This window comes from Fukomys damarensis, unplaced genomic scaffold (genome assembly GCF_012274545.1).
Source record: "Fukomys damarensis isolate Sample0158 unplaced genomic scaffold, DMR_v1.0_HiC HiC_scaffold_39, whole genome shotgun sequence".
NCBI lineage: Eukaryota > Metazoa > Chordata > Mammalia > Rodentia > Bathyergidae > Fukomys > Fukomys damarensis.
In genome coordinates, this window is record NW_022900951.1 from 128,846,193 (window position 1) to 128,871,024 (window position 24,832).

The 24,832-nt window shown below is 35.3% G+C and overlaps 1 protein-coding gene across 2 annotated transcripts in view; it reads left to right on the forward strand.

Annotated features, from left to right (window-relative positions):
* The window catches only part of Vamp7 (vesicle associated membrane protein 7), a 50,155-nt gene that overhangs the window by 19,929 nt on the left and 5,394 nt on the right, over nucleotides 1-24,832 (forward strand). For both annotated transcript variants that reach the window (XM_010614321.3, XM_010614322.3), the window contains exon 6: nucleotides 14,420-14,487. In XM_010614321.3, the coding sequence (XP_010612623.1) occupies nucleotides 14,420-14,487 (68 nt within the window). The remainder of the gene's footprint in view (nucleotides 1-14,419; nucleotides 14,488-24,832) is intronic.

Consider the following 24,832-nt stretch of genomic DNA (forward strand, 5'->3'; position numbering starts at 1 on the left):
AATTTTTGCTCTGATCTTTATAATTTCCTTCCTCATATGAATTTTGGGCTTGACTTGTTCTTCTTTTTCTAGATGTTTTAAGTTCAACATTTGATTGTATGTCTGAGCTCATTCCGTTTTCCTAATATGAGAATTTACCGCTATAAATTTTTACTCTTAGGACCGCTTTTATTGCATCCTGTAAGTTCTGGTATAGTATATCAACATTATCATTTATGTACTGTTTAATTTCTTCTTTAATTTCATCTGTGACCCATTGGTTGTTCACAGGGGTGTTATTTAATTTCCATATGTATATGCAGTTTTTATGGTTTCTCTTGCTGTTGATTTCGTTTCATTGCTCTATGGTCAGATATATGCATGATATAATTTCATTTCCTTTACATTTACTTAATCATGCTCTGTGGGTTAGTATGTGGTCTATCTTGGAGAAATCCAATGTACAGCTAAAAAGAATGTATATTCCTTTTTTATTGGTACATTTTAGATATACAGTTACATTCATTATTGGGATCTTGTAACTTTACATGACATATCTTGGTTCTTATTTTTTCCCCATTTTCATAGCCTCCCTTCGCCCCTCCATCCTTCCCTATTAACAAACACTTTGTTTCCATTGTTTTCCTTTTCTCTTGTTTTTTCTCTTCCCTTTTTACCTTTCCTTTACCCCTCCCATTTGCCCAAAACCTTTAGACCTTTTCTTCCTGTTAAAAATGATCTATTATACATTTTGATCCTTATCTATACTTTGAGTTTATCACACCATAGAAACTATATGGTATTTACACATGTGTGTCCTATTAACTTCAGTTAGTAGTATGGCCTCAACGTGCATCCACTTAGCTATAAATGTCTCTAGTTTCTCATTCTTTATGGCTTAGTACTCCATTGTATTAAAAAAGAAGACATCTTCTTTATCCAGTCTCCCTCCAGTTGATGGGCAATTGGGCTGTTTCCAAGATTTAGCTATGACAAACTGTGCCACTATAAGCATGGGTGAGCATATATCACTGTGGTGTGATTCTTTTCATTCTTTTGGGAAGATGGCCAGCAGGGCAATAGCCAGGTCAAATGGGACTTCTAATCCTAGTTATTTAAGGTATCTCCATATTGATTTCCACAGTGGTTGCACCAGTCTGCACTCCCACCAACAATGAAGAAGGGTTCCTTTCTCCACACACCCCCTCCAGCGTTTGTTATTGGTTGATTTCTTGATAGCAGCCATTCTTCCTGGGGTGAGGTGGAATCTCAGTGTTGTTTTCATCTGCATCTCTCGAATGACCAGTGATATGGAACATTTTTTCATATATTTATTTGTTGCTTTTACTTCTTTGTCTGAGAAATGCCTGTATATTTCAGATACCCATTTTTTAATTAGGTCTTTATATTCGGGGAGGGTCTGATTTTTTTGATTTCTTTGTATATTCTGGATAGTAGACCTTTGTGTGAGGAACAGCTGGTAAAATTTTTTTCCCACATTGTAGGTTGTCTCTTAGCTCTGCTTATGATTTCTCTGGCAGTGCAGAAGCTTTTTAAAAAGATGAGGTTCCAGTTGTTGATTCTTTGTGCTAGTTCCCGTGTTACTGAGGGTTTGTTCATAAAGTCTTTTCCTATGCCAGTGTCTTCAAGAGTTAGCTACCTAGCTTATCTTCCAACAAGTTTAGTGTTTCTGTTTTAATATTTAGATCTTTAATGCACTTCGATTTTAGTTTAGTGCATGGTGAAAGATAGGGGTCTAGTTATAATCTTTGGCGAGTTGAAATCCAGTTTTTCCCACAGCATTTATTAAAGAGGTTTATCTTTCCTCCAGTGAGGAAGGTTGGCTCCTTTGTCAAAGATGAGGTAGCTGAGTACATCTGGAGTTCTTTCTGCATCTTCTAATTTATTCCACTGATCCTCGAGTCTGTTTCTTTGGCCGTCCCATGCTATTTTTAACACAGTGGCTTTGTAGTATAGTTTCAAGTTGGGGATTGTGATGACACCTGCCATGTCTCTGTTGCCTACAATGGCTTTTGCTATTCTAGGTCTCTTCCGGTTCCAAATGAATTTTTGGATTGTTTTCTCTAGTTCTGTGAAATATAGTGTTGGGATTTCAATTGGGATTGCATTGAATCTGTATAGCAGTTTTGGAAGTATGGCCATTTTCACTATGTTGGTTCTTCCTACCCAGGAACAAGGAATATCTTTCCATTTTCTTATATCCTCTCTCATCTCTTTTTTCAGAGTGTTGTAGTTCTCAGTATAGAGGTCTTTTGCTTCCTTTGTTAGATTGATTCCTAGATATTTCATTTTTTTGGATGCTGTTGTGAAAGGGATTCTTTCTCTAATTTCTCTCTCAATGAGTCTGTTATTTGTGTACAAGGAGTCTATTGATTTTTGAGTATTTGCCTTGTATCCAGCTACTCTACTAAATCTATTAAGTCGAGAAGTCTTTTGGTGGAGTTTTTTGAATCTTCTATGTAGAGTATCATATATTCAGCAAATAATGACAGTTTTACTTCTTCCTTTCCTATCTTTATGGCTTTTATTTCTTTCTCATGTCTAATTGTTGTGGCTAATGTTTCCAAAACTGTATTGAACACGAGTGGTGATAGTGGACGTCCTTGTCTTGTTCCTGATTTTAGAGTGATGCTTTTCAGTTTTTGACCATTTAGTATGATGTTGGCTGTTGGATTTTCATAGATAGCCTTCATCAAGTTGAGATCAAGACCATCTATTCCAATTTTCTGAGTTTTTATCATGAATGGGTGTTGAATTTTGTTGAATGCTTTTTCTGCATCTTTTGAGATGATCATATGGTTATTGTCCTTGACTCTGTTAATATAGTGTGTTGCATTTATTGACTTACATATGTTGAACCATCCCTGCATCCCTGGGATGAATACGATTTGGTCAGAGTGTATGATCTTCTTGATGACCCTCTGTATTCTGTTTTCAGTATCTTATTGAGGATTTTTGCATCTGTGTTCAGGGAGATTGGCCTGTACTTCTCTTTTTTGGTTGCATCTTTCTCTTGTTTTGGAATCAAAGTAACAACTTGCTTCCAGGAATGAATTTGGATGTATTCCTTCCATTTCAATTTTATTGAAAAGTTTAAAGAGTAGTGGCAATAGTTCTTCTCTAAATGTTTTGTAGAATTTAGCTGTGAAGTCATCAGGACCTGGGCTTTTCTTTGTTGGTAAATTTTTAATTACATTTTCAATTTCACTGATGCAATTGGTGTGTTTAGAATTTTTATATCTTCATTCAGCTTTGGTAATTTATATGTATCTAGAAATCTGTCCATTTCTTCTGTGTTTTCAATTTTATTAGAATACAAATTCTTGAAGTAGGTATTAATGATCCTCTGGATTTCTGCTGGATCTTTTGTGACTTTTTTCATTCCTAGTTATGTGGATTTGAGCCTATTCTTTCTTTCTTTTTTTTTTTGATAAGGTTGGCTAAGGGTTTATCCATTTTAATTATTCTTTTGAAAAACCAACTCTTTGATTCATTGATTTTTTTTTGTGTCATTCTCTTAGACTCTGTCGTATTGATTTTCTGTTCTGATCTTTATAATTTCTTTCCTTGTACAAGCTTTGGGTTTGTCTTGCTCTTCTTTTTCTAGAAGCTTCAGATTCAACATGAGGTTTTTATTTGAGCTCACTCTGTTTTCCTAGTGTGGGCATTCACACTATAAAATTCTCTCAGAACTGCTTTCATTGTGTCCCATAGATTCCTGTATGTTGTACTGGTGTTATCATTTATTTGTAAAAACTGTTTAATTTCTTCTTTAATTTCCTCTGTGACCCATTGGTTGTTTGGGAGAGTGTTGTTCAATTTCCATGTGTATGTGAAGTTCTTGCAGTTTCTTTTGCTATTGATCTCCAGTTTAATTGCTCCATGGTCTGATAATATACATGGGATAACTTCTACTCCTTTATTTACTTAAACATGTTTTATGAGCTAGTATGTGGTCTATTTTGGAGAATGATCCATGTGCAGCCAAAAATAATGTATTTTCTGATTTCGTGGGGTAGAATACTCTATAGACCTCTATTAAGTCTATTTGTTCAAAAACTTGGTTCAGTTCTAGTATTTCATTGTTGACTTTTTTGTCTAGATGACCTGTCTATTTGTGACAGTGGGGTATTGAGGTCCCACACTACAATTGTATTAGTGCTTATTTGGTTTTTCATGTCCTGTGATATTAATTTTGTATACTTGGGGCATTAATATTTGGTTCATATATATTTGATTGTCATCTCTTCCTGTTGGATTGTTCCCTTTACAAGGATATAGTGACCTTTGTATCTTTTAATTAGCTTCAGTTTGAAATTTACTTTGTCTGAAAATAATATAGTTACCCTTGCTTTTTTCTGGGTTCCTGTTGCATGGAGAACTGTTTTCCATCCTTTAACTTTGTTTTTGAACTAGGTGTGTTTCTTGCATACAGCATATTGTTGGATTTTGCTTTTAATCCATTCTGCCAATCTATTTCTTTTGATTGGTGAAATGAGGCCATGAACATTGATGGTTATAACTGATATATATTGACTTATCATCATTGTGTTATTATCCTGTTGTTGGCTCTCTTTAATCCCCCCTTTAATTTCTTGCCTTGCCTGCTGTACTTGCTCTGTTGGGCCTCATGGAATTGTGATCTTCATTGCCTTTTTATAGGATATTATTTAGAATTGTTTGGAGTGCTGCTTTGGTATTTATGAAGTTTCTCAGGTGTTCTTTGTCATGGAAGCATCTTATTTCCCCATCCATTTTAAAAGATAGTTTTGCAGGATACATGTGTCTATTTTGGAGGATGTTTTATTTTAGGGCTTGAAATACCTCACTCAAGGCTCTCCTTGACTTGAGTGTTTGTGTTGAAAAGTCTGCTGTGATTCTGATGGCCTTTCCTTTGCATGTGATTTGTTTCTTTTCTATAACTGCTTGTAGTATTATGCTCTTCTGTTGGGCTTCCATGATCTTGATTATTATATGTCTATGTGTAGATTTGTTTTTATCATGGCTAGTTAGAGTCCTATATGCCTTACTTATCTGTATGTCAAATTCTTTTGCTCTGTTTGAGAAGGTTTCTGTCATTAATTCTCTGAACAGTTTTTTAATGTCATTTGTACTTTCTCCTGCTTTTTCATGTACTCCTGTCAATCTTATATTATTCGTCTGTGTATCATCTAGGAGCTGTTGGTTTAATTTCTCATGGTCCCTTACTATTTATAAGAGATCCTTCTTTTCATGGTCACTGATCTCCATCCTGTCCTCTATATCTTATATCCTGTCTTCAAATTGGCTCAGTCTGTTATGTATACTTTCAATAGAGTTTTTAATCTCCTGAATATCTGTTTGAATCTTTTTCATGGATTCCATTTCTTTCCTGTGCTCAGCATTCGTGGCTTCTATCACGGTCCTGAGCTCGTATATTTTTTATCTGTTTCTGTTCTAGAGTCTCTAATCATGTAATTCATTCTGCTCACCATCTCTGTAGTTATCTGGGAAATTTTTTCTGTTTTGAATTTTTCTAGAGCCTCATTCATCTGTTTTGTTACATCCTGTGGTTATCAGTTCAGGGTGTTCAGGTGGTTGATTATCAGACTTTTCCACCTCATTTCCCCAAGAATTTGCCTTTGGTAAGCTGGAAGTCTGTGTTTGTGCTTGTGCCTAGTTTGAATGTCTTCTCATTTCTGTTTTTGTTGTTGGTACTGTCCTTTGTGTGATACCTGGGATAATACTTCGATCTTCCTGTTACATCTTGTCTTTAGGTTTTGAGTGTCTAATGACTCTGAGGCAATCTCTTTTTCATTATACCAGAAAGGACAACTGATTAGATCAATCACAACATCTTAGCCCAAGTGATACAATCAGCAACACAAAAGCATCAAGGACAAGCTTAGAAAATGACAATTTGTGGTAGTTATTAATCTATTACCTTTAAATTTGTGAATTAAATCAAAATCACGGCTAGAGCTCAGGACAATGGCCTTTATGACCCCCTGTGCTTCTGTGGTGTGAATCCAGGTACCAGCACAGCCAGGAGGCCAGAGGTGCACAGGTGGGGGGACTATAGGGGGCTGCAGGTACTGGCTCCACCTCTTACTTGTCTGCTGCTGAGGTTGGGTGGTGGGCTGGGGTGAGATCTGTAGGCCAGCTCCACACAGTTCTGCCTCTTACTGGTCTGCTGCCAAGGTCGGGGCAGGGGCTTGGGTGAGAGCTGTAGGCTAGCTCCAAGCAGTTCGGCCTCTTACCTGTCTGCTGCCCAAGAATGTGTATTCCAATGTTGTAAGGTGGAATATTCTGTAAGTCCATTTGTTTACAGGCTTAGTTCAGTTCTGATATTTCTTTGTTGAGTTTTTGTCTAGTTGATCTATCTATTTGTGACAGTGGGGTATTGAGTTCCCCCATTACAATTGTATTAGTGCTTATTTGATTTTTCATGTCTTAATATTTGTTTTGTATAGTTGTATGTACTGGTATTTGGTTCATATTATTTATGATTGTTATTTCTTCCTCCTTGATTGTTCCCTTTGCAAAGATGTAGTGGCCTTCTTTGTCTCTCTTAATCAATCTTGACTTGAAATCCACTTTGTCTGCAATTAGAACAGCTACCTGCTTTTTTCTGAGTTCCTATTTGCATGGAATATTGTTTTCCATCCTTTGAATTTTGGTGTGTGAATTTCTTTTTGAGTTAAATGTGTTTCCTGTGTGCAGCAAATATTAGATCCTGTTTCTCAGTCCATTCTGCCAGTCTGTTTCTTTCGTTTGGTTAGTTGAGATCATTTATTTACATTGATGGTTATAATTGAAATGTATTGGCTTATCCTTGTCATATTATTTTCCTGCTGTTGGTTCCCTGTCTTTCCCCTCTGTTTAATTGCTTGCCCTGCTTGGTGACTTCTTTCTATTGGTGTTCTTCAACTTATAGTCTTCGTTATCTCTTTCTAAAATATCCTTCAGGGCACTTTGTAGAGCTGGTTTAATGGTTACGAAGTTCTTCAGTTGTTCTTTATCATGACAGTATCTTATTTCTCCATTGAATTTGAAAGATAGCTTTGCAAGGTACATCAATCTGGGCTGGAGTTTGTTTTCTTTCAGAACCTGAAATATTTCACTCCAAATTCTCCTTGACTTAAGGGTTTGTGTTGAGAAGACTGCTGTGATTCTGATGGGCTTTCTTTTATGGGTGATTTGTTTCTTTTCTCTAACAGCTTTTAATATTCTGTTGCTGTGTTGAATTTCCGGGATCTTAATAATTACATGCCTTGGTGTAGATTTATTTTGGTCATGGCTATTTCAAGTTCCCTATGCCTCACTTATTTGTGTGTCATTCTTTTTCCATGTTTGGAAATTTTCTACTACTTTGAACAAGCTTTTTTGTGGCATTTGCACTATCTGCAACTTTCTCATTGACCCCGATCAATCTTATATTTTTCTTTGCATCATCGTGCAATTGTTGGATTGATTCTTCCCTTGTCATTTTAAAGATATCTTTCTTTTTTTCATGGTTGTTAACTGCAATCTTGGCTTCTAGTTCAAAAATTCTGTCCTCACTTTCATTCAATCTATTGCATATACTTTCAGTGGAATTTTAAATCTACTGGATTGTTTGTCTTAATCTATTTCATGAATTATATTTCTTTCCTTTGTTGGACATTCATGGTTTCTATTGTTTTCCTAAGTTCCTCTATTTTATCTGTGTCTACTCTAGATTATTTGAGCATGTTTTTCCTTTTGATCTGATCATTTCTTTTTTTTTACTTCAGAGATTATTTTCTCTATAAACTCATGAATCTCTTTTCTTACTTCTGCTTCTATCATTTAAGAAAATTCAAATGGGTGACTTGTAATTTCCTCTATCTCATCTCCTGGGTTTGTCCGAAATAGACTGGAGGTCTGGAATTGCCTTTTGCTTCTGCATCTTGTCATTTTCTATTTTTTAAATTTTACTTTGTTTTCTGTGTTGATAATTGTAAGTTTTTTTTTAATGGCAGATAGGTTTATCACCAGTAGTTAGGCTTTCCTAGGAAATGCCTGTTTCTCAGAGATGTCTTCTGGATGTATGTGGTTCTTGATCTTTGCGTCTGTCTCAAGATCCTACCTTCCCAATTTATTAAGGATCAGAAGTTGCTATTAATTTGTTTCAGCACCTAGTCTTTTGGCATTGGACTATGGTGATGGTTATGGCCCTAGACAATGGCAGTTTTATCATACAAGGGAAAACAGTAGCATCAATCCTCTTGGGGGAAATTTAAGAGAGATAGGGGGCAAAACAGTGAGATAAATGAAGGGAACTGTAGTAAAGGCAAGGCTGGAGGACAGCAGATACTCACTCAAGGTTTGGGAAACTGGAGAAGAGAGCAGGAGAGAGAGCATGAAGGATAAAAGCAGAATATTGAAGTGAACCAGAAAGGCAAGAGATGATTTTTACTCATATGAAATACCATAAACTCAGAAGAGATAATTGAGGACAGAGAGAAAGAATATGAGTAGAACAAAATAAAATAAAGTTAAAAAGCTAAACAAACAAACAAACACAACCAGACAGAAAAAGTAAACAAAACCAATGAAGAAAGAATAAATAACTAAAATTCCTCTGTAGTCCACAGTTATGTGGTGGTGTCCACAGCACACAGTGTCCCAAAACTGTGTTGTGTACCCCTACCAAATCTTTAGTAAGATTAGTGCTGAGTATGAGTTTGATCTTGTAGGAGCTGTGGCCTGTCTTCAGCCAGCAGATTTTTAGATGTCTGTCTCTGGCCTACCCAAGCCTCCTTATGGTGAGTTGTGGTGGCACCCTCAGGCAGGGTCAGACCAAGGCTGCTCCCATTCCCACGTTCAGTTAACTCAATCTTTATCCAGCCGCCTCTGTTTCACCCCCACTGGCACTTCTCTATTCTCTCCTAATGCTTATTGCAGAGCAAGTCCTGGAGGCGCTGCTGGGTTCTAATTCAGTCTCCTCTCCAGCTCATTAAGTGCTGTTGCTCAAATCCTGCATGTGTCTGCATCATTCTTTCAAGCCACTGGTCACCACTCACTTCTTTCAGCTGTGCTGTTGTACATAACTTTGGAGCACATGACAAAGAAAGAAAAAAAAAAGGGGGCTAATGGCCCTCTGTCAGGGAGGGAGCAAAGTTCTGGTCACTCTGTTCTGTTTGCCAGTGAAATCCATTGCCAGGGTGCAGTGTCCTTTATGTGAAGGAAGGCTAAAGAGGCAAGAGGCCTTCTTTCCCAAATCTATCCTGTGTGGCTTGATTTAGCTGCACCTTTTCAGTCCATCAGTTTCTTGGGGACTTTCTAGTATGGCGATTCTCGTTCAGTGCTGCCCACACCTCTGGAAGCCCTGTGGACTAATGCACTGTTTTATGAAGTCCCATGTTTATGTTTTATTTGATCTACTAGTCTCTTATTTCAGATTGGATTTGGCATCAAGCTGTGTGTCCCTCGATTTCTTGCAATTACCTGTGTTTTTAGTTGATTTTTCTTTGAGTAGGTCCAATGTGACTCCTCCTTTCAGCCATGTTGAATCTCCAGTCAACTTGTTTTAAATGACTTGTTTTTAGAATTGTAGAAACAGCAAATTATAAACACACTTTTCCAATTAGTTCACTTTTGCTTGAACAGCTTAATTAAAATGTAATTTACATATCATAAAATTCACCCGTTTGAAGTAGGTAATTCAGTGTTTTTTGCCATATTTACAGAATTGTGTGACCATTGCTACAATTTGAGAGCATTTTCATCATCTCAAAAAGTACTATATCCATGTTAGTCACCCCCATTTCCCCTAAACCCCTAGCCCCAAGTGATGTTTAATCTTCTTTTTGTCCCTGTAAACTGGCTTCTTATTTTGTGTAAATAGAATCATATGATAATGTGACCTTTTGTGTCTTAGATTGTCTCACTTAGCATAATGATGTTGAGCTTCATTCATGTTGTAGCATGTATCAGTATTTCATTACTATTTATAAATGGATAATACTCCATTGTACTAACATACTTTATGTATCAACTAATGGATATTTAACTGGTTTCTACTTTCTGGTTATTATTAATAATGATATTATGAATAATTGTGTAGAAGTTTCTGTGTAAACATGTGTTCTCAGCTTTCTTGAATATATACTTAGGAATAGAATTTCTGGGTCACAGAATTACTGTATTTAACATTTTGAGGATGGGCAAACATTTTGAGGACTCTGCTAAAGTGGCTGCCCATTCCCAGTAGCAAAGTATAAGGATGCCAACTTGTCCACATCTCTGCCAAAACTTAAGCTTTTTTTTATTATAGCCAATCTAATATGTGTAAATAGTATAATTATTTTGATTGCATTTACCTGATAATTAATAATGCTGAACATCTTTCCATGTGCATATAGGTCATTATTTTTTATCTTTAGAGAAATATATATTCAAAACTCCTTTTCCATTTTTAAATAGATTACTTGTCTTTTTATGATTGAGCTGTAGGAGTACTTTATGTATACTGGATACCAAATCCTTCAGATACATGATTTGCAAATATTTTCTTCCATTCTGTGGGTTGTCCTTTTACTACTTTATTGTATCATTGAAAACCAAAAGCTTTAAATTTTAGTAAAATCCAGTTTACTTTTTTCCTTTTGTTGCTTGTACTTTGGATGTCATTTTAAAGAAACTACCTAAGCCAAGGCCACTAAGATTTATTCCTTTGTTTTTGTCCAAGAGTTTTAACTCTTAAATTTAGAACTGTGATCTGTTTTAAGTTAATATGTGTGTATGGGGTAAGGAAGGGGTCCAGGTTAGTTGTCCCAGAACCATATGTTGAAAAGTATTTTCTTTCAATATTGAATGATCTTAACACTCTTGTGAAAAATTAGTTATCCTTAGAGTTTGTAGCTTTATTTCTAGACTTTCAGTTCTGTTCCATTTATCTCTAATCTGGTGCCACATTGTCATGATTATTGTATATTTCTTGTAGGTTTTAAAGTCAGAAAATATCAGTCTCCCAACTTGCTTCCCCATTTCCTGCATTTGATATATAAATCTGGCCTATTTCTAGCAAGTCCTGCTAGGCCAGTTTAGAAAGAAACCTCCTACCCTTGATGTCTCTTCTTAGTAACTTTCCTTCCACTGACCTACTCATTCTGTTCATTGGCTATAGATTTCACTGTTCTTGTTATATTAGGAATGGAGCGCAGACCTCTAAGTGCAATGGTTTTGAATAAAACCTGCCCTACCATTTTTAATGGGTAATTTAATTAACAAGTAATTTCTTGTTTAACAGTATTGTTTCTAACATTTCATTTTGTTCCTAAATTTTTCACTGTTTTAATGCTATTATTGTAAATGGAAATTTTGTACTTTTGTTTTTGGATTGTTCATTCCTGGTGTATAGAACTACAATTGATCTTTTTGTATAGATTATATTAATTACCTTTTGTCACTGTTACTAAATAGCTGACATACACAATTTTTAAAAAGACGTGTTTATTTTGGCTCCTAGCTTCAGAGGTTTCAGTCCATGGTTGGCTGGCTCCAAGGTCATGGTGGCAGAAAGCTGCTCAAGTCAGATGAAGTAGACAGCTGGTGAAGAACCGAAAAGGAAGGGGCCAGGGACCAGATACAGTCCTCAGGGTCGCACCTACTGACCCACCAAGACACACACCCAGAATTATGCTTTACTAATCTTGGTGTCTTACTTTCAGCTTGAAGAAATTTCTTTTGTATTTCTTATGAGGCAAATCTGCTACCAATGGATTCTCGGTTTTTGTTTATGTGGAAGTGTTTTTTACTTTACCTTCATTTTGAAAGATAGTTTTGTTGCATATGTGATTCTTGGTTAAAACTTTTTTTCTTTCATCACTTCGAATATGTCATCTCACTGCCTTCCTACCTCCAGTGTTTCTGATGAGAAAAGACATCTTTTAATCTTACTGGATTTCTCTTTTATGTGATGGTTGTTTTTCTCTAGCTGTTTCAATATTTTCTTTGTCTTTCTCCGTTTAAGCTAGGATGTGTCTAGTTGTGGAGGTCCCTTGACTCGCCAGCTTCTAATTTGTTGATCTTTTTAGATATGTAAAATTAATGTTTTTCCTCAATTTGGGTTGTTTTTACTAGTGTTATTCTTTAATTTTTTTTCTCCTTTCTTTAGCTCCTCTTTTGGTATACCTATTAGCCATGTGTTGGTGCACTTAAGGTGCCCAGCATTTTTCTGAGGCTCTGTTCTTGTTTTCATTAGTTTCCTTCTCTGTTCTTCAGGGTAGATAATCTCATTTTACCTATCTCATTAAGTTTACTGATTCTTTGGCCTGCCCCAAGCTACTGTTGATTTCTTCCATTGAGTTTTAACTTTTTTACTGTGCTCAAATGTCATTTGGTCCTTTTACAAATAATTTTTAATACTTCATTGATCTCTTTGGTGAGACATTGTCATTATACCTTTCTTTACTTCTTTAAGTGTGGTTTCCTTTAGTTCACTGAACATATTTATTATGGCTTCTTTGAAGCTTTTGCTACATTCAACAGCTAGATTGCCTCAAAGTTGTTTTCTCTTCCTGTATATGGGTCACACTTTCCTGTCTCATAATTTTATGTTGAAAATTGGACATTTTATATAATGTACTACAGCAATTCTGGATAGTACTCCCTCTCCCACGGTTTGTTTGCTTGTTTATTTGTTTAATGACTGGGGTGGAGTTTTTCACTGAAGTTTGTTTCTTCCAAAGTGTGCATTCTCTAATACACAGCTCAGGAGGAAGAACTTTGGGCATGCTCACTGTCATCCTGGAATATCATGGGTCTTTGAGTGTCTCTTTTGTTGATTTTCCTGTTAAGTGTCTGGCTGCTCTGCCACTGTTTCTTACTCAGCTACTAGCCAGTCCACTCTAATTACAAACTAATTGTTCTATTGCTTTTGGTAATATACCATACATGACCTGTTCCTGTCTGATCTAATTAGATTTGGGCTCTCTCATAAGGGCAGTTTTAGAGGCCTGCAGTGAACCCAAAAGGGCTCTTCTTAGTTTTCTTTCCCTGTTTCTCTCTGTTAAATTTCTAGCTGGTGTACAAATTTAGTTTGTTTTTCTTGTGAAGCTAGTGGTCTCATGTTATTTGCTTACTTCCATAATCTCCATTGTTTTTGACGACTCGCTTAGTCCTGAGTTTACCAAAGCTTCCTCTTAGGGAAAGGTCCTTGCTTCTTCACTTAGGAAAAACATCTGAGTCACAGCGCTGGAGCTATTAGCAGTAGTTGTGAACAATTTCTTTTGAAGTGTCACCTTTGCCTTATCAGTGGGGAACTGCTAAGGCAAACCTTACTTTATTCTCCTTGGCTTGTACCTCCCAGCATTGAAACTCCACTCTGTGAGTAAATGAAAGCACGGACAATTAGGACCCAATATTCTTGGGCTGCTACTTAAGATACAGCTGTTCTGTGAGTCGGGGTTGGGTAGAGGAAGGGAACGCCAGACCTATCAGCTCTTCCTTCCCTGAACAGAGCTTCTGCAACACAGAACTGAAGGTAGAGTGGAGTACCAAATGCTGGTACTTCCTTGGGAGAAGGCATAGACCTTGACTAGTACCTGGGGAAAAGGCAGCCCTCAGGCTGTGTTTGCTATGAGTAGAGCTTTCATCTCACTGAGCTAAGAGAGGCTCAGTGCCATGGACTTACAGTTCTTACCAAGAGTTAGTTAATTTTCTAGTGTGGATGTTTCTCCTTTTGTTATATGCCCTTAGGAATTTAAATTTAAATGCCAGAGAATGGCAGTTGTTATTTGTTTTTATAATTTCTATCAGTTGTGGTACTTTTGCTGGAGAGAGTATCTGAGGAATTCCTTATGCCACAATTCTGGAAGTGTCTTAACTCTTACTCATTTTGAGGTTCTGTTTTTAATTTTTAATTCTCAAATCATACCTTAATTTAGGAATATGCACACTACAGCTCTTTGGTCAAGTCTGGTTTGCTGCTTGTTTTTCTACATGAAGTTTTATTTGAACCCAGCCGTGCCCATTCATTTACACATTACCTGTGTCTGACAAAGTGAAATAACTACAACAGAGACTGCATGGAGCACAAAACCTAAAATATTTAGTATTTTGTCCTTTAGAGAAAAAAATAAAACTGTCAGCCCTACTTTAGTTAAAAAGCTTTACAAAAATATGTTTTTAGCTTGTGAAGAATAAAGATTTATTTTGGCTCATGCTTTTTGAAATTCCAGTCCAAATTGAGAGGCCTCCATCATGTTGAACCTCTGGCAAGGGGAGCACTTTGTAATGGAGCATTGTGGCCAAACAAAAGCTAGAATCCTTTATTCTTTACAGGTATAGATACTTCTGCAGTGAATAAGAGCTGTCAGGAATACCAACTGTGATTAAAATGACATTGCCTTAAAATAAAGGCAAAATTGTATATTTGTAATAAAAATATAATTTTCTTTTCTAATATTTTCAGATCTGGTAGCTCAGCGAGGAGAAAGATTGGAATTATTGATAGATAAAACAGAAAATCTTGTGGATTCAGTAAGTATTGAAATTTATAATATTTTTCAGGATATAAGGTAAAAAACTGCTAATGATAGCTATACTACACTGAAATGCCTTAAATTCAGTACTCTAGAGGCTTTTTCTTTTTTGGTTTTTTGAGACAGGGTCTCACTATGTAGTTGAGACTGACCTGGAACTCACTATGTAGCCCAGGCTGGTCTTGAACCCACAGCTATCCTCCTGCCTCAGCCTCCCAAGTGCTGGGATTACAGGTATACACCACCACGCCCGACTAGAGGCCTTTTCTTTCTCTTCTCCATTATGTGATTATATTATGATAAGAATAACAATGAGGCATTGAAACAAAAGCTATCATCAGTAGTAGCCATTGAGGAAGGTTTGGTTTGGAAGACATACTTAATATACAGAAAGCATTTTCTAATGCTTTGCACTGATGTTTACTATCTGATTTCCAGGTGCCAATCTTTTTTCTATACAAATGTGTAAAATATGAGACAAGCATATAGGCTAATTAAGACTCTCCATATGAATCCTGAAACCTGGATAATTCACTTCCTTGTTTACAATGGTAGCTTGGATCTTTCCTTGTATCAAGTCAAGGGCACAGGTTAGGAAAGGCCAACAAACTTCAAAGGAGATGATGTACCCCTGTGAACTGCGAATTGCACAGTTTTTTGTGTCTTCACATTTTCCATGTGGTTACCTTAATAAAGGTTTTGAGGAAAATTGGTAGATATATCGTGAATAGATGGAGAGCAGAGATCAGTTACGATTTGAGTCTACACAATTAGAAAGTTAAAAGCCGAATGGAATTTTACACCATGAAATAGATTGGTGATTGTATTACTCTGCTTTCTGTTGTTCTGACAAAATATTTAAGAATAACAATCTCAAAGAGGAGAGGATTATTGGAGCTCATTGCAGTCCATAGTTAGCCAGCTCCATTGAAGTAAGCTTGTGGTAAGGCAAAACCTCATGGTGGAAGAATGGGCAGAAGGAGGCTGCTTCACTTCATGGCAACCAGAAAAGGAGGGGAGGAATTAGGACCTGAAGCAGCTCTGGAGAAGTACTCTTTTTTTTCTCTCATTGAGTTTATTGGTACATTTTAGGTATACAGTACAGTTATATTCATCATTGGGATCAGGTCTTGGTTCTCATTTTTCCCCTTGTCCCTGCCCTCCCTTCACCCCCTCCTACCTGGAGAAGTACTCTTTTCTGAATGCCTTTAAAGTGCTGTTGTGACTATCTCAATAGCCTGAATTGATTCAAAATGTTTCCCTCTTATGGTGACTTTTTACTTTTTGAGGAAGAACCAGAGATCACATGGTGCCGGAACCAGTGAATAAAGTGAATAAGGACACACCATAATGTTTTTATTTGACAGAAATTTCAACAAATAGTTGATTAATGAGGTATGATAAAAAATACAATGAATGATCAGATTAAAAATTTATTACAGTAAAGGACATATTTTCCAGCTAGGACTTATTTTTGGGGAGACATGGGTAGTTGGACACTTAAAATTGTTACACCTTTTAGCTGTTGTGAATAATGCTACAGTGTAAAGTGTCTATTTGATTCCCTACTTTCAATTTCTTTGGAACTATGTCTGGGAGTAAACTTGCTTTGTTATTCAGTAATCTGAAATTTAGATTTTTGAAGAGCCACCAAAGTGTTATACATAGTATCTGTACCATTTTACATTTCTACTCTCAGCATATAAGGATACTAATTTCTGTACATTTTTGTCAGTACATATTTTCCACCCATTTTTATAGTAATATTAATGCATATGAAGTAGTTATCTCATTGTTTTGATTTATATGTCTCTAGTAACTAATATTTTAAGATTATACCAATTTGATATAGGGAAGTCAGTGGGTGCTGGAGGAGATCAAAATAAGAGTTAAAAGGAAGATGTTTATTATATTCACAGGTCCCAGAGATAGGGTGACCATGTACCACACAGGGTTACAGGGGAAAACACCAGGGTGTTAAGGAACCAGAAGGGCAGAAGAAAGGGGAAAGCAAGGCTAATTGTTTTCTTAGGGCTTTTATAGGAAAGGCAAGATAGAACAGAGTAAAACCGCTTAGAATTTACTATCTTGATAATTTCAGTGGACTTTGAAATATTGGGTTGGCCTCTAGCTGTGTGACACCTTGTCATGGTATGATTAAGGCAGTAGAATATTGCTTCTTGAATTGTATGAGCCAGATAAAGGAGATATAATTCTGGATTTATAAGTTTGTATTATCAAAGACATGCAGTTTGAGACCCTTATGTTAAGTGAAACAGATCAGATATACAAATTTAAATGTTACATGATTTCTCTTATATGAGAAACTCTAAGTATAAATAAAGAGCAAAATAAAAGGTAATACAAAAGAGAGAAATCTTTTGCAAAAGGGAAGGGGACCAAAAATGGGTGGAAGGGAGAAGAGGGAGCTACAAAAAGAATAAAGATGTGTTATGTACATGTACCAACTCCACATGACAAATGTAATCATTATATACTGCAAACATGGACTAATAAAAATAAAAAGAGAAAAAAAATGAAAGCATGTTCTCTGCTGGGCCTTTTGTGTATCTCTAAGATTAGCTGCCCTTAGGAAGGTTACTCTGTCTTCCTAGCCAAATTTTTTATTAAAGATATTAAGTCACAGAAAAATTTTTTAAAAATATATAATGCAACTTATATATTGACTTACAGGTTTATTGACCATCTGTATATCTTCTTTGAAGAAATCATTCAAATCCCTAGCCTTTTTATTTACTGCATTGTAGGAGTATTTTTAAGATAGTCTGGATATTAGCCCTTTATAGATATATGCTTTGTGAATATTTTATCCAATTCTCTGGGTTATATTTTCATTCTCTTATTAGTATCTTGATACACAAAAGTTCTTAAATTTGATGTCCACTTTATCTATTTTTTCTTTGAATTTCTGTGCTTCCAATGTTATATCTAAGAAAACCTTGCTGTATCCCATCTTATGAAGCATTACTCCTGTTGTCATTTGAGTGTCTTGTAGTGTTAGGTCTCTTTTCCATTTTGAGTTAAATTTTGTTTATGGTGTACTGTAAAGGTCAAACTTCATTCTTTTGCATGTAGATATTTGATTTAACTGACATCATTTATTGAAGAAACTGTGTCTTTTCCTTGAGTGGTCTTGGCATCCTAGTTGAAGATTATTTGGCATAAAATTGTATTTCTGGGATCTCTGTTCTGTTCCATTATGTGTATGTCTGTTTTTATAATAGTAACATACAGCTTTGATTAATTTACCTTTAGAATATACTAAGTGGGCTGGGGATTTAGCACAGTGGTGCTGCTGCCTGCCTCGCAAGCACAAGGTCCTGAGTTCAATCTACAGTAACCCCTACCAATACAGTAAGTTTTAAAATCGGGAAACACAAGTCTTCAAATTCTGTTCATCTTTTTCAAGGTTGTTTTGGCTGTTCTGGATCCCTAGACATTCCATATAAAATTTAGGAAGAGGTTCTGTTTTTTTTATTTGTGGAAAAAATTGCTACTGGGATTTTGATAGAAATTGCATTGAATTTATAGGTCATTTTTTGTAATGTTACCATTTTTAACAGTACAAAGTCTTTCAATCTGTGAATATGGGGTGTCTTTACCCTTGTTTAGATTGCCTTTCCACAGTGTTTTATAGTTTTCAGTATATAAGTCTTTCTTCTCATTGGTTAACTTTATTTCAGAGTATTTCTTCACCCAATCAGAAATAAGAGACCTTACAACTGATGCTGCAAAAATAAAAGGGATCATAAGTGACTATTAAAAACAATTATTTTCCAGCAAATATGATAACCTAGAAAATAAATTCCTCAAAACAGTCTATCAAGACTGAATCATAAGGAAATAGAAAACTTAAATAACAGCAAGTAAGGAAATTGAACCTGCCAACAAATCAAAGTCCAGAACCAGATGACTTCACTGGTGAATTTTAGCAAATATTTAAAGAAGAATTAATACAAATCCTTCTTATGTTCTTCAGAAATATGAAAATGAAGAATATTTCCAAACTCAATTTTTGAACATTACCCTGATACTAGAGCCAGACACAGGTACAGGATATCTAAAACCATTATCCCTGATTAAAGCATAGATGCAAAAATTCTCAAAATAAAATTAAGGTAGCCAAATTCAGTCATACATTAAAAGGATCAATACGATGACAAAATAGAATTTATCCTTAGAATTTAAAGGTGATTCAGTAGGGCTGGGGATGTAGCTCAGCAGCGCAGCGCCTGCCCCGCAAGTGCGAGGCCCTGAGTTCGATTCCCAGTACCAAAAAAGAAAAGTGAAAAAGAAAGACCAAAAAAAAAGCCCCTTAAAGGTAATTCAGTATATGCAGATCAGTTGATGTGATTCCACCACATTAATAGAATGAAAAATGAAAATCTCATGGTAATATCCATGGGTCCAGAAAAAAGCTTTTGCCAAAATTTAACTCCCTTTTATGATACAAGGTATACAAATAAGATTACAAGGAATTTACCTCAATATTTTAAATGCTATATATGAAAAGCCCACAGCTAACATCACACTCAACAGTGAAATATTGAATTTTTCTATGAGATTAAAAACAGAACAAGGTTGTCCACTCTTGCTAGGGTTTTACATGGTAGTAAAATCCTAGCCAGAACAATTCTCAACAAAAGAAAATAAAGAGCACCCAAATTAGGAAGACTTAAAATAATTTATGTCAGTACATGACGCAGTCATATATGTAGAAAACTTTAATAATTCCACATATACACCCACATACATGCACACATGCACAAACTGTCAGAACTAATAAATTCACTAAGGTGGCAGGGTACATAGTCAATTGCATTTCTACACATTAGCAAAATGTTATTTTTTAAAACATAAAATGAATGTTTATTGTTACATTGTAGATGTAAAATACAGTTACATTCATCATTGGGATCTTGTACCTTTACATGACATATCTTGGTTCTTGTTTTTCCCCATTCACCTAGCCTCCCTTCCCTCCTCCACCCTTTCCTATTTACAAAGACTTGTTTCCATTTTTTCCTTTAATTTTTTCTCTTCCCTTTTTACCTTTACCCTACCTATCCCATTTGCCCAATACCTTTGGCCCTTTTCTTCCTGTTACAAAATATCAATTATGCATTTTGATTGACCCTTATTTATACTTTTAGTTTATCACACCAGAGAAACTTATAGTATTTGCACATCTGTCCTATTAATTTCACTTAAGCATATGTCTTCAACGTACATCCACTTAGCTATAAATGTCTCTAATTTCTCATTCTTTATGGCTGAGTACTCCATTGTATTAAAAAAAAACACATCTTCTTTATCCAGTCTCCCTCCAGTTGATGGGCAATTGGGCTGTTTCCAAGATTTAGCTATGACAAACTGTGCCACTATAAGCATGGGTGAGCATTTATCACTGTGGTGTGATTCTTTTCATTCTTTTGGGAAGATCGCCAGCAGGGCAATAGCCGGGTCAAATGGGACTTCTAAACCTAGTTATTTAAGGTATCTCCATATTGATTTCCACAGTGGTTGCACCAGTCTGCACTCCCACCAACAATGAAGAAGGGTACCTTTCTCCACACAACCCAGCCAACATTTGTTATTGGTTGATTTCTTAATAGCAGCCATTCTTCCTGGGGTGAGGTGGAATCTCAGTGTTGTTTTCATCTGCATCTCTCGAATGACCAGTGATATGGAATATTTTTTCATATATTTATTTGTTGCATTTACTTCTTTGTCTGAGAAATGTCTGTTCATTTCAGATACCCATTTTTTAATTGGGTCTTTATATTTGGGGGTTTCTGATTTTTTTGAGTTCTTTGTATATTCTAGATAGTAGACCTTTGTCTGAGGAAGAGCTGGTAAATTTTTTTCCCCACATTGTAGGTTGTCTCTTAGCTCTGCTTATGATTTCTCTGGCAGTGCAGAAGCTTTTTAAAAAGATGAGGTTCCAGTTGTTGATTCTTTGTGCTAGTTCCCGTGTTACTGAGGGTTTGTTCATAAAGTCTTTTCCTATGCCAGTGTCTTCAAGAGTTAGCTACCTAGCTTATCTTCCAACAAGTTTAGTGTTTCTGTTTTAATATTTAGATCTTTAATGCACTTCGATTTTAGTTTAGTGCATGGTGAAAGATAGGGGTCTAGTTATAATCTTTGGCGAGTTGAAATCCAGTTTTTCCCACAGCATTTATTAAAGAGGTTTATCTTTCCTCCAGTGAGGAAGGTTGGCTCCTTTGTCAAAGATGAGGTAGCTGAGTACGTCTGGAGTTCTTTCTGCATCTTCTAATTTATTCCACTGATCCTCGAGTCTGTTTCTTTGGCCGTCCCATGCTGTTTTTAACACAGTGGCTTTGTAGTATAGTTTCAAGTTGGGGATTGTGATGACACCTGCCATGTCTCTGTTGCCTACAATGGCTTTTGCTATTCTAGGTCTCTTCCGGTTCCAAATGAATTTTTGGATTGTTTTCTCTAGTTCTGTGAAATATAGTGTTGGGATTTCAATTGGGATTGCATTGAATCTGTATAGCAGTTTTGGAAGTATGGCCATTCTCACTATGTTGGTTCTTCCTACCCAGGAACAAGGGATATCTTTCCATTTTCTTATATCCTCTCTCATCTCTTTTTTCAGAGTGTTGTAGTTCTCAGTATAGAGGTCTTTTGCTTCCTTTGTTAGATTGATTCCTAGATATTTCATTTTTTTGGATATTATTGAGAAAGGGATTGTTTCTCTAATTTCTCTCTCAATGAGTCTGTTATTTGTGTACAAGAAGGCTATTGATTTTTTGAAAAGTAAAATTTAAAAAGTAAATTTAAAATATGAAAGTTCTATTTACAACAGTACTTGGAAGGTTAAAATACTTAGGAATAAACTTAAGGTAAAGAGCTTGTATACTAACAACTATAAAACATTACCAGGACTGGGGATTTAGCTCAGTGGTTCCACCACCTGCCTTGCCAGCACAAGGACCTGAGTTTGATCCCCAGTACCAAAAAACAAAGCAAACAAAACATTGCCAAAAAAATTAGCCTAGGAATTAGGCACAAGAAAGAAATAAAGGGCCCCCAAGTTGGAAAAAACCAGGATGCCGTCTGTTTGGAAGTGACATAGTCATATATAGAGAAAACCATAATGGCCACCAAAAATTGTAAGAATTAATTTAGAAATTCAGTAAAGTTGGATGACCCAAAATCAGTATACAAAAATCAGCATATCTTTGTGCTAGTAATGAATTATGTGAAATAGAAATCAAGAGAGTAATCCCATTTACAATAGGTTTAAAAACATAAAATATCTACAAATAAATTTAACCACAGTGATGAAAGATCTCTATAATGAAAATTTTAAAATGTTGATAAAATTCAAAGACCCAAAAATGTAGAAAATCATCCCAGTTTAATGGTTTGGAAAAATCAAATATAATGGGTAAAGTTGATGAGGATGTGAAGTAAAATGAACTCTTACATATTGATGGTAGAAATGTAAATAGAACTCCCACATGATCCAGCAATCCTATACTAAGAATATATCCAAAGGAAATGAAATCTGTATTTTAAGGACTGTCTGCACTGAAGTGTTGATTGCATCACTATTCATGATGGCCAAGATAGGGAAACAAATTGTGTCCATGAATGAGTGAATGGATAAAGAAAATATGTATATATACATATAATAAAATATTATTCAGTCACAAAAAAATTATGAAACCGTATCATTTGCAGCAATACAATGAAACTGGTATTAAGTGAAATAGCCAAGGAAAAAAAGTGGATGTAGTGGTCCACAACTACAAACCCACCTAATCAGGAGGCTGAGGCAAAAAAAATCACTTATGTGCTTGGGTTAGAGACCAGCCTGGGCAGCATAATTAGACTCCATCTTTTAAAAAAATAGCCAATCACATAAAGTCAGATACTATATGTTCTCATACATGGAGTAAAAAAACAGTTGATCTTAGTAGAAGTAGAGAGCGGAATAGTGGTTACAAGAGCCTGGAGACTGTAATGGGGAAAGGTTTGTCAACAGATAGAAAATTGTGGTGAGATAGGAACAATAATTTCTTATGTTTTATTACACAATAGGGTGGCTGTGGTTACCAGTTATGTATGTTTCAAGATAGCTAAAAGAGGATTATGAATTTTATCACTACAAAGACAGGATAAATGTTTGCGGCGATAGATATGCTAACTGATCATTATACAATAAATATGTGCATGTATATTTCACATTGTACCCTTAAGTGTACACTAATAATATAATTATTATGTCAATTACAACTTTTTAAAAAGAAAATAAGATACACATAAATGAAAAGACATCTGTGTTCAGATTGAAAGACTTTTTATTTTTTCAATGTCTGTGCTACCCAAAATGATCTACATGTTCATTATAATGCCCATGAAAATTCCAATGGCATTTTTTGAATAATTAGAAAAAAATCCTAAAATTCATGTGGAACTACACAAGACCCTGAATATCCCAAGCAATACCTTGAATATCCTGAACAAGGGGAGCAAAACTGGAGACATCACTCTTCCAGATTTCAAAATATAAGACAAAGTGTGGTAATAACAGTATAATACTGGCATAAAAACAGATATATAAACCAATGAAACAGAATAGAGAGCATGGAAATAAGCCCAGATATGTAGACAACTATGCATTATAGGGAAAAGAGAGTCTCTTCAACAAATGGTATTAGGAAAACTGGATATGGACTTGGAAAAGAGTAAAATCAAAATCAAAATAAAAAAGTAAAATCAAAATAAGTTAAAGATGTAAATATATGACCTGAACTGCCAATCTCTTGGGAAAAAACAGAAAGAGAAACTTCATGCCATTTGGCTTGGCAATCATTTCTAGGATATGACCCCAGAAGTATAAGCAGCAAAAACAAAATTAGACAAATGGAACTACATCATACTAAAGTATTTCAGCAAGGCAAGAAACCAAAAAGAAAAGGCAAAGTACCAAATGGTAGAAAATATTTGTAAAACATTTATTTAATGAAGGTTTAATATCCAAACTACATAAGGAATTCCTATTTAGTAGTCAATACATAAGCCCCAAATAACCTGATTTTATAATAAAGGTAGTTATCCAAAGATGGCATACAAATGTCTTGACAAGTATATGAAAAGGTGTTGAGTATCACTAATCATCAGAAATATGCAAATCAGTACCACATAAATGACCCAGTAATCCTGTTTCTGGGTATAGATGCAAAAGAATTGAAAAATAGGATCTTGAAGAGATGTCTATGCCTAAGATTACTGCAGCATTATTCACAGTAACCAGTATTTGGAAACAACGTAAATATCTGTCAAGAGATGAATGGATGAAGCAAAAGTGTTATGGAATATTATTCTGCCTTAAAAACAAAAGGGATTCCTGCCATGTATAACAAGCTGGGTGAACCTAAAGGACATTATATTAATGAAATAAATCAGTCATAGAAGGACAAATACTGCACGATTCCACTTATGCAAGGTGTCCAAAATACATTCATAGAAATAGATTGTATAATGGTGGCTTCTAGGGCCTCGGAGGTGAGAGAAATAGGGATTTGCTTTTCCACAAGTATAATGTTTCACTTAGGCAGTTTGTATAAATGAAATTTTGCAAATAAGTTCTAGAGATCTTTACAACATTCTGCCTGTAGTAAACAATACTATTGTATAATTAAAATTTAAGAGCATAGATATTCTGTTAAACTTTTTTTAAAATTTTTTTTATTTTAATGTAATACAAGTAGATGTGTGTATGTGTGTAACAGAATAGAAGATGGATAAATAGGAAGTGAGAAATTCAAATAATGTCCCAAATTATTCCATTATTTCAAAAATATAGTATATTAAGATATTTACTGGGTGTGTTCTCTCAATCAAAATATTTAAGTCATTCTTGGTTTAGGGATATTTTCTTCTACTCGTACCTTAATTATTGATATTTCTCTTTTGTATTTTCTCCTTCTGCAACACTTACAGGTGCCTAAATCAGTACCAGAAGCATAGTAAGCATTAGTTAAATACTGGTTGAATGTGTACATTTGCTTGAGCAGTGCCCTGTGTATCTTATATCTTCTTTCACAATTCACATCCTAGATATTTTGATATGTTGTCCGAAATAATTTTTTTCAAACTGTTTCCACAGAAGCTGCTTTTGGCTGTTCACTTTCTACTGTTTATGATTTTTACAAATTATGCCAATTTTTGAGTATCACATTATCTGATTTTTCCCTTTTGATATGCTCTTATTTTAAATCAGCGTAATAACATTTTGTATGTGAAATGCTTGTTAGAAGGGTTTTTTTTTTTTTTTTTGTTTTTTTTTG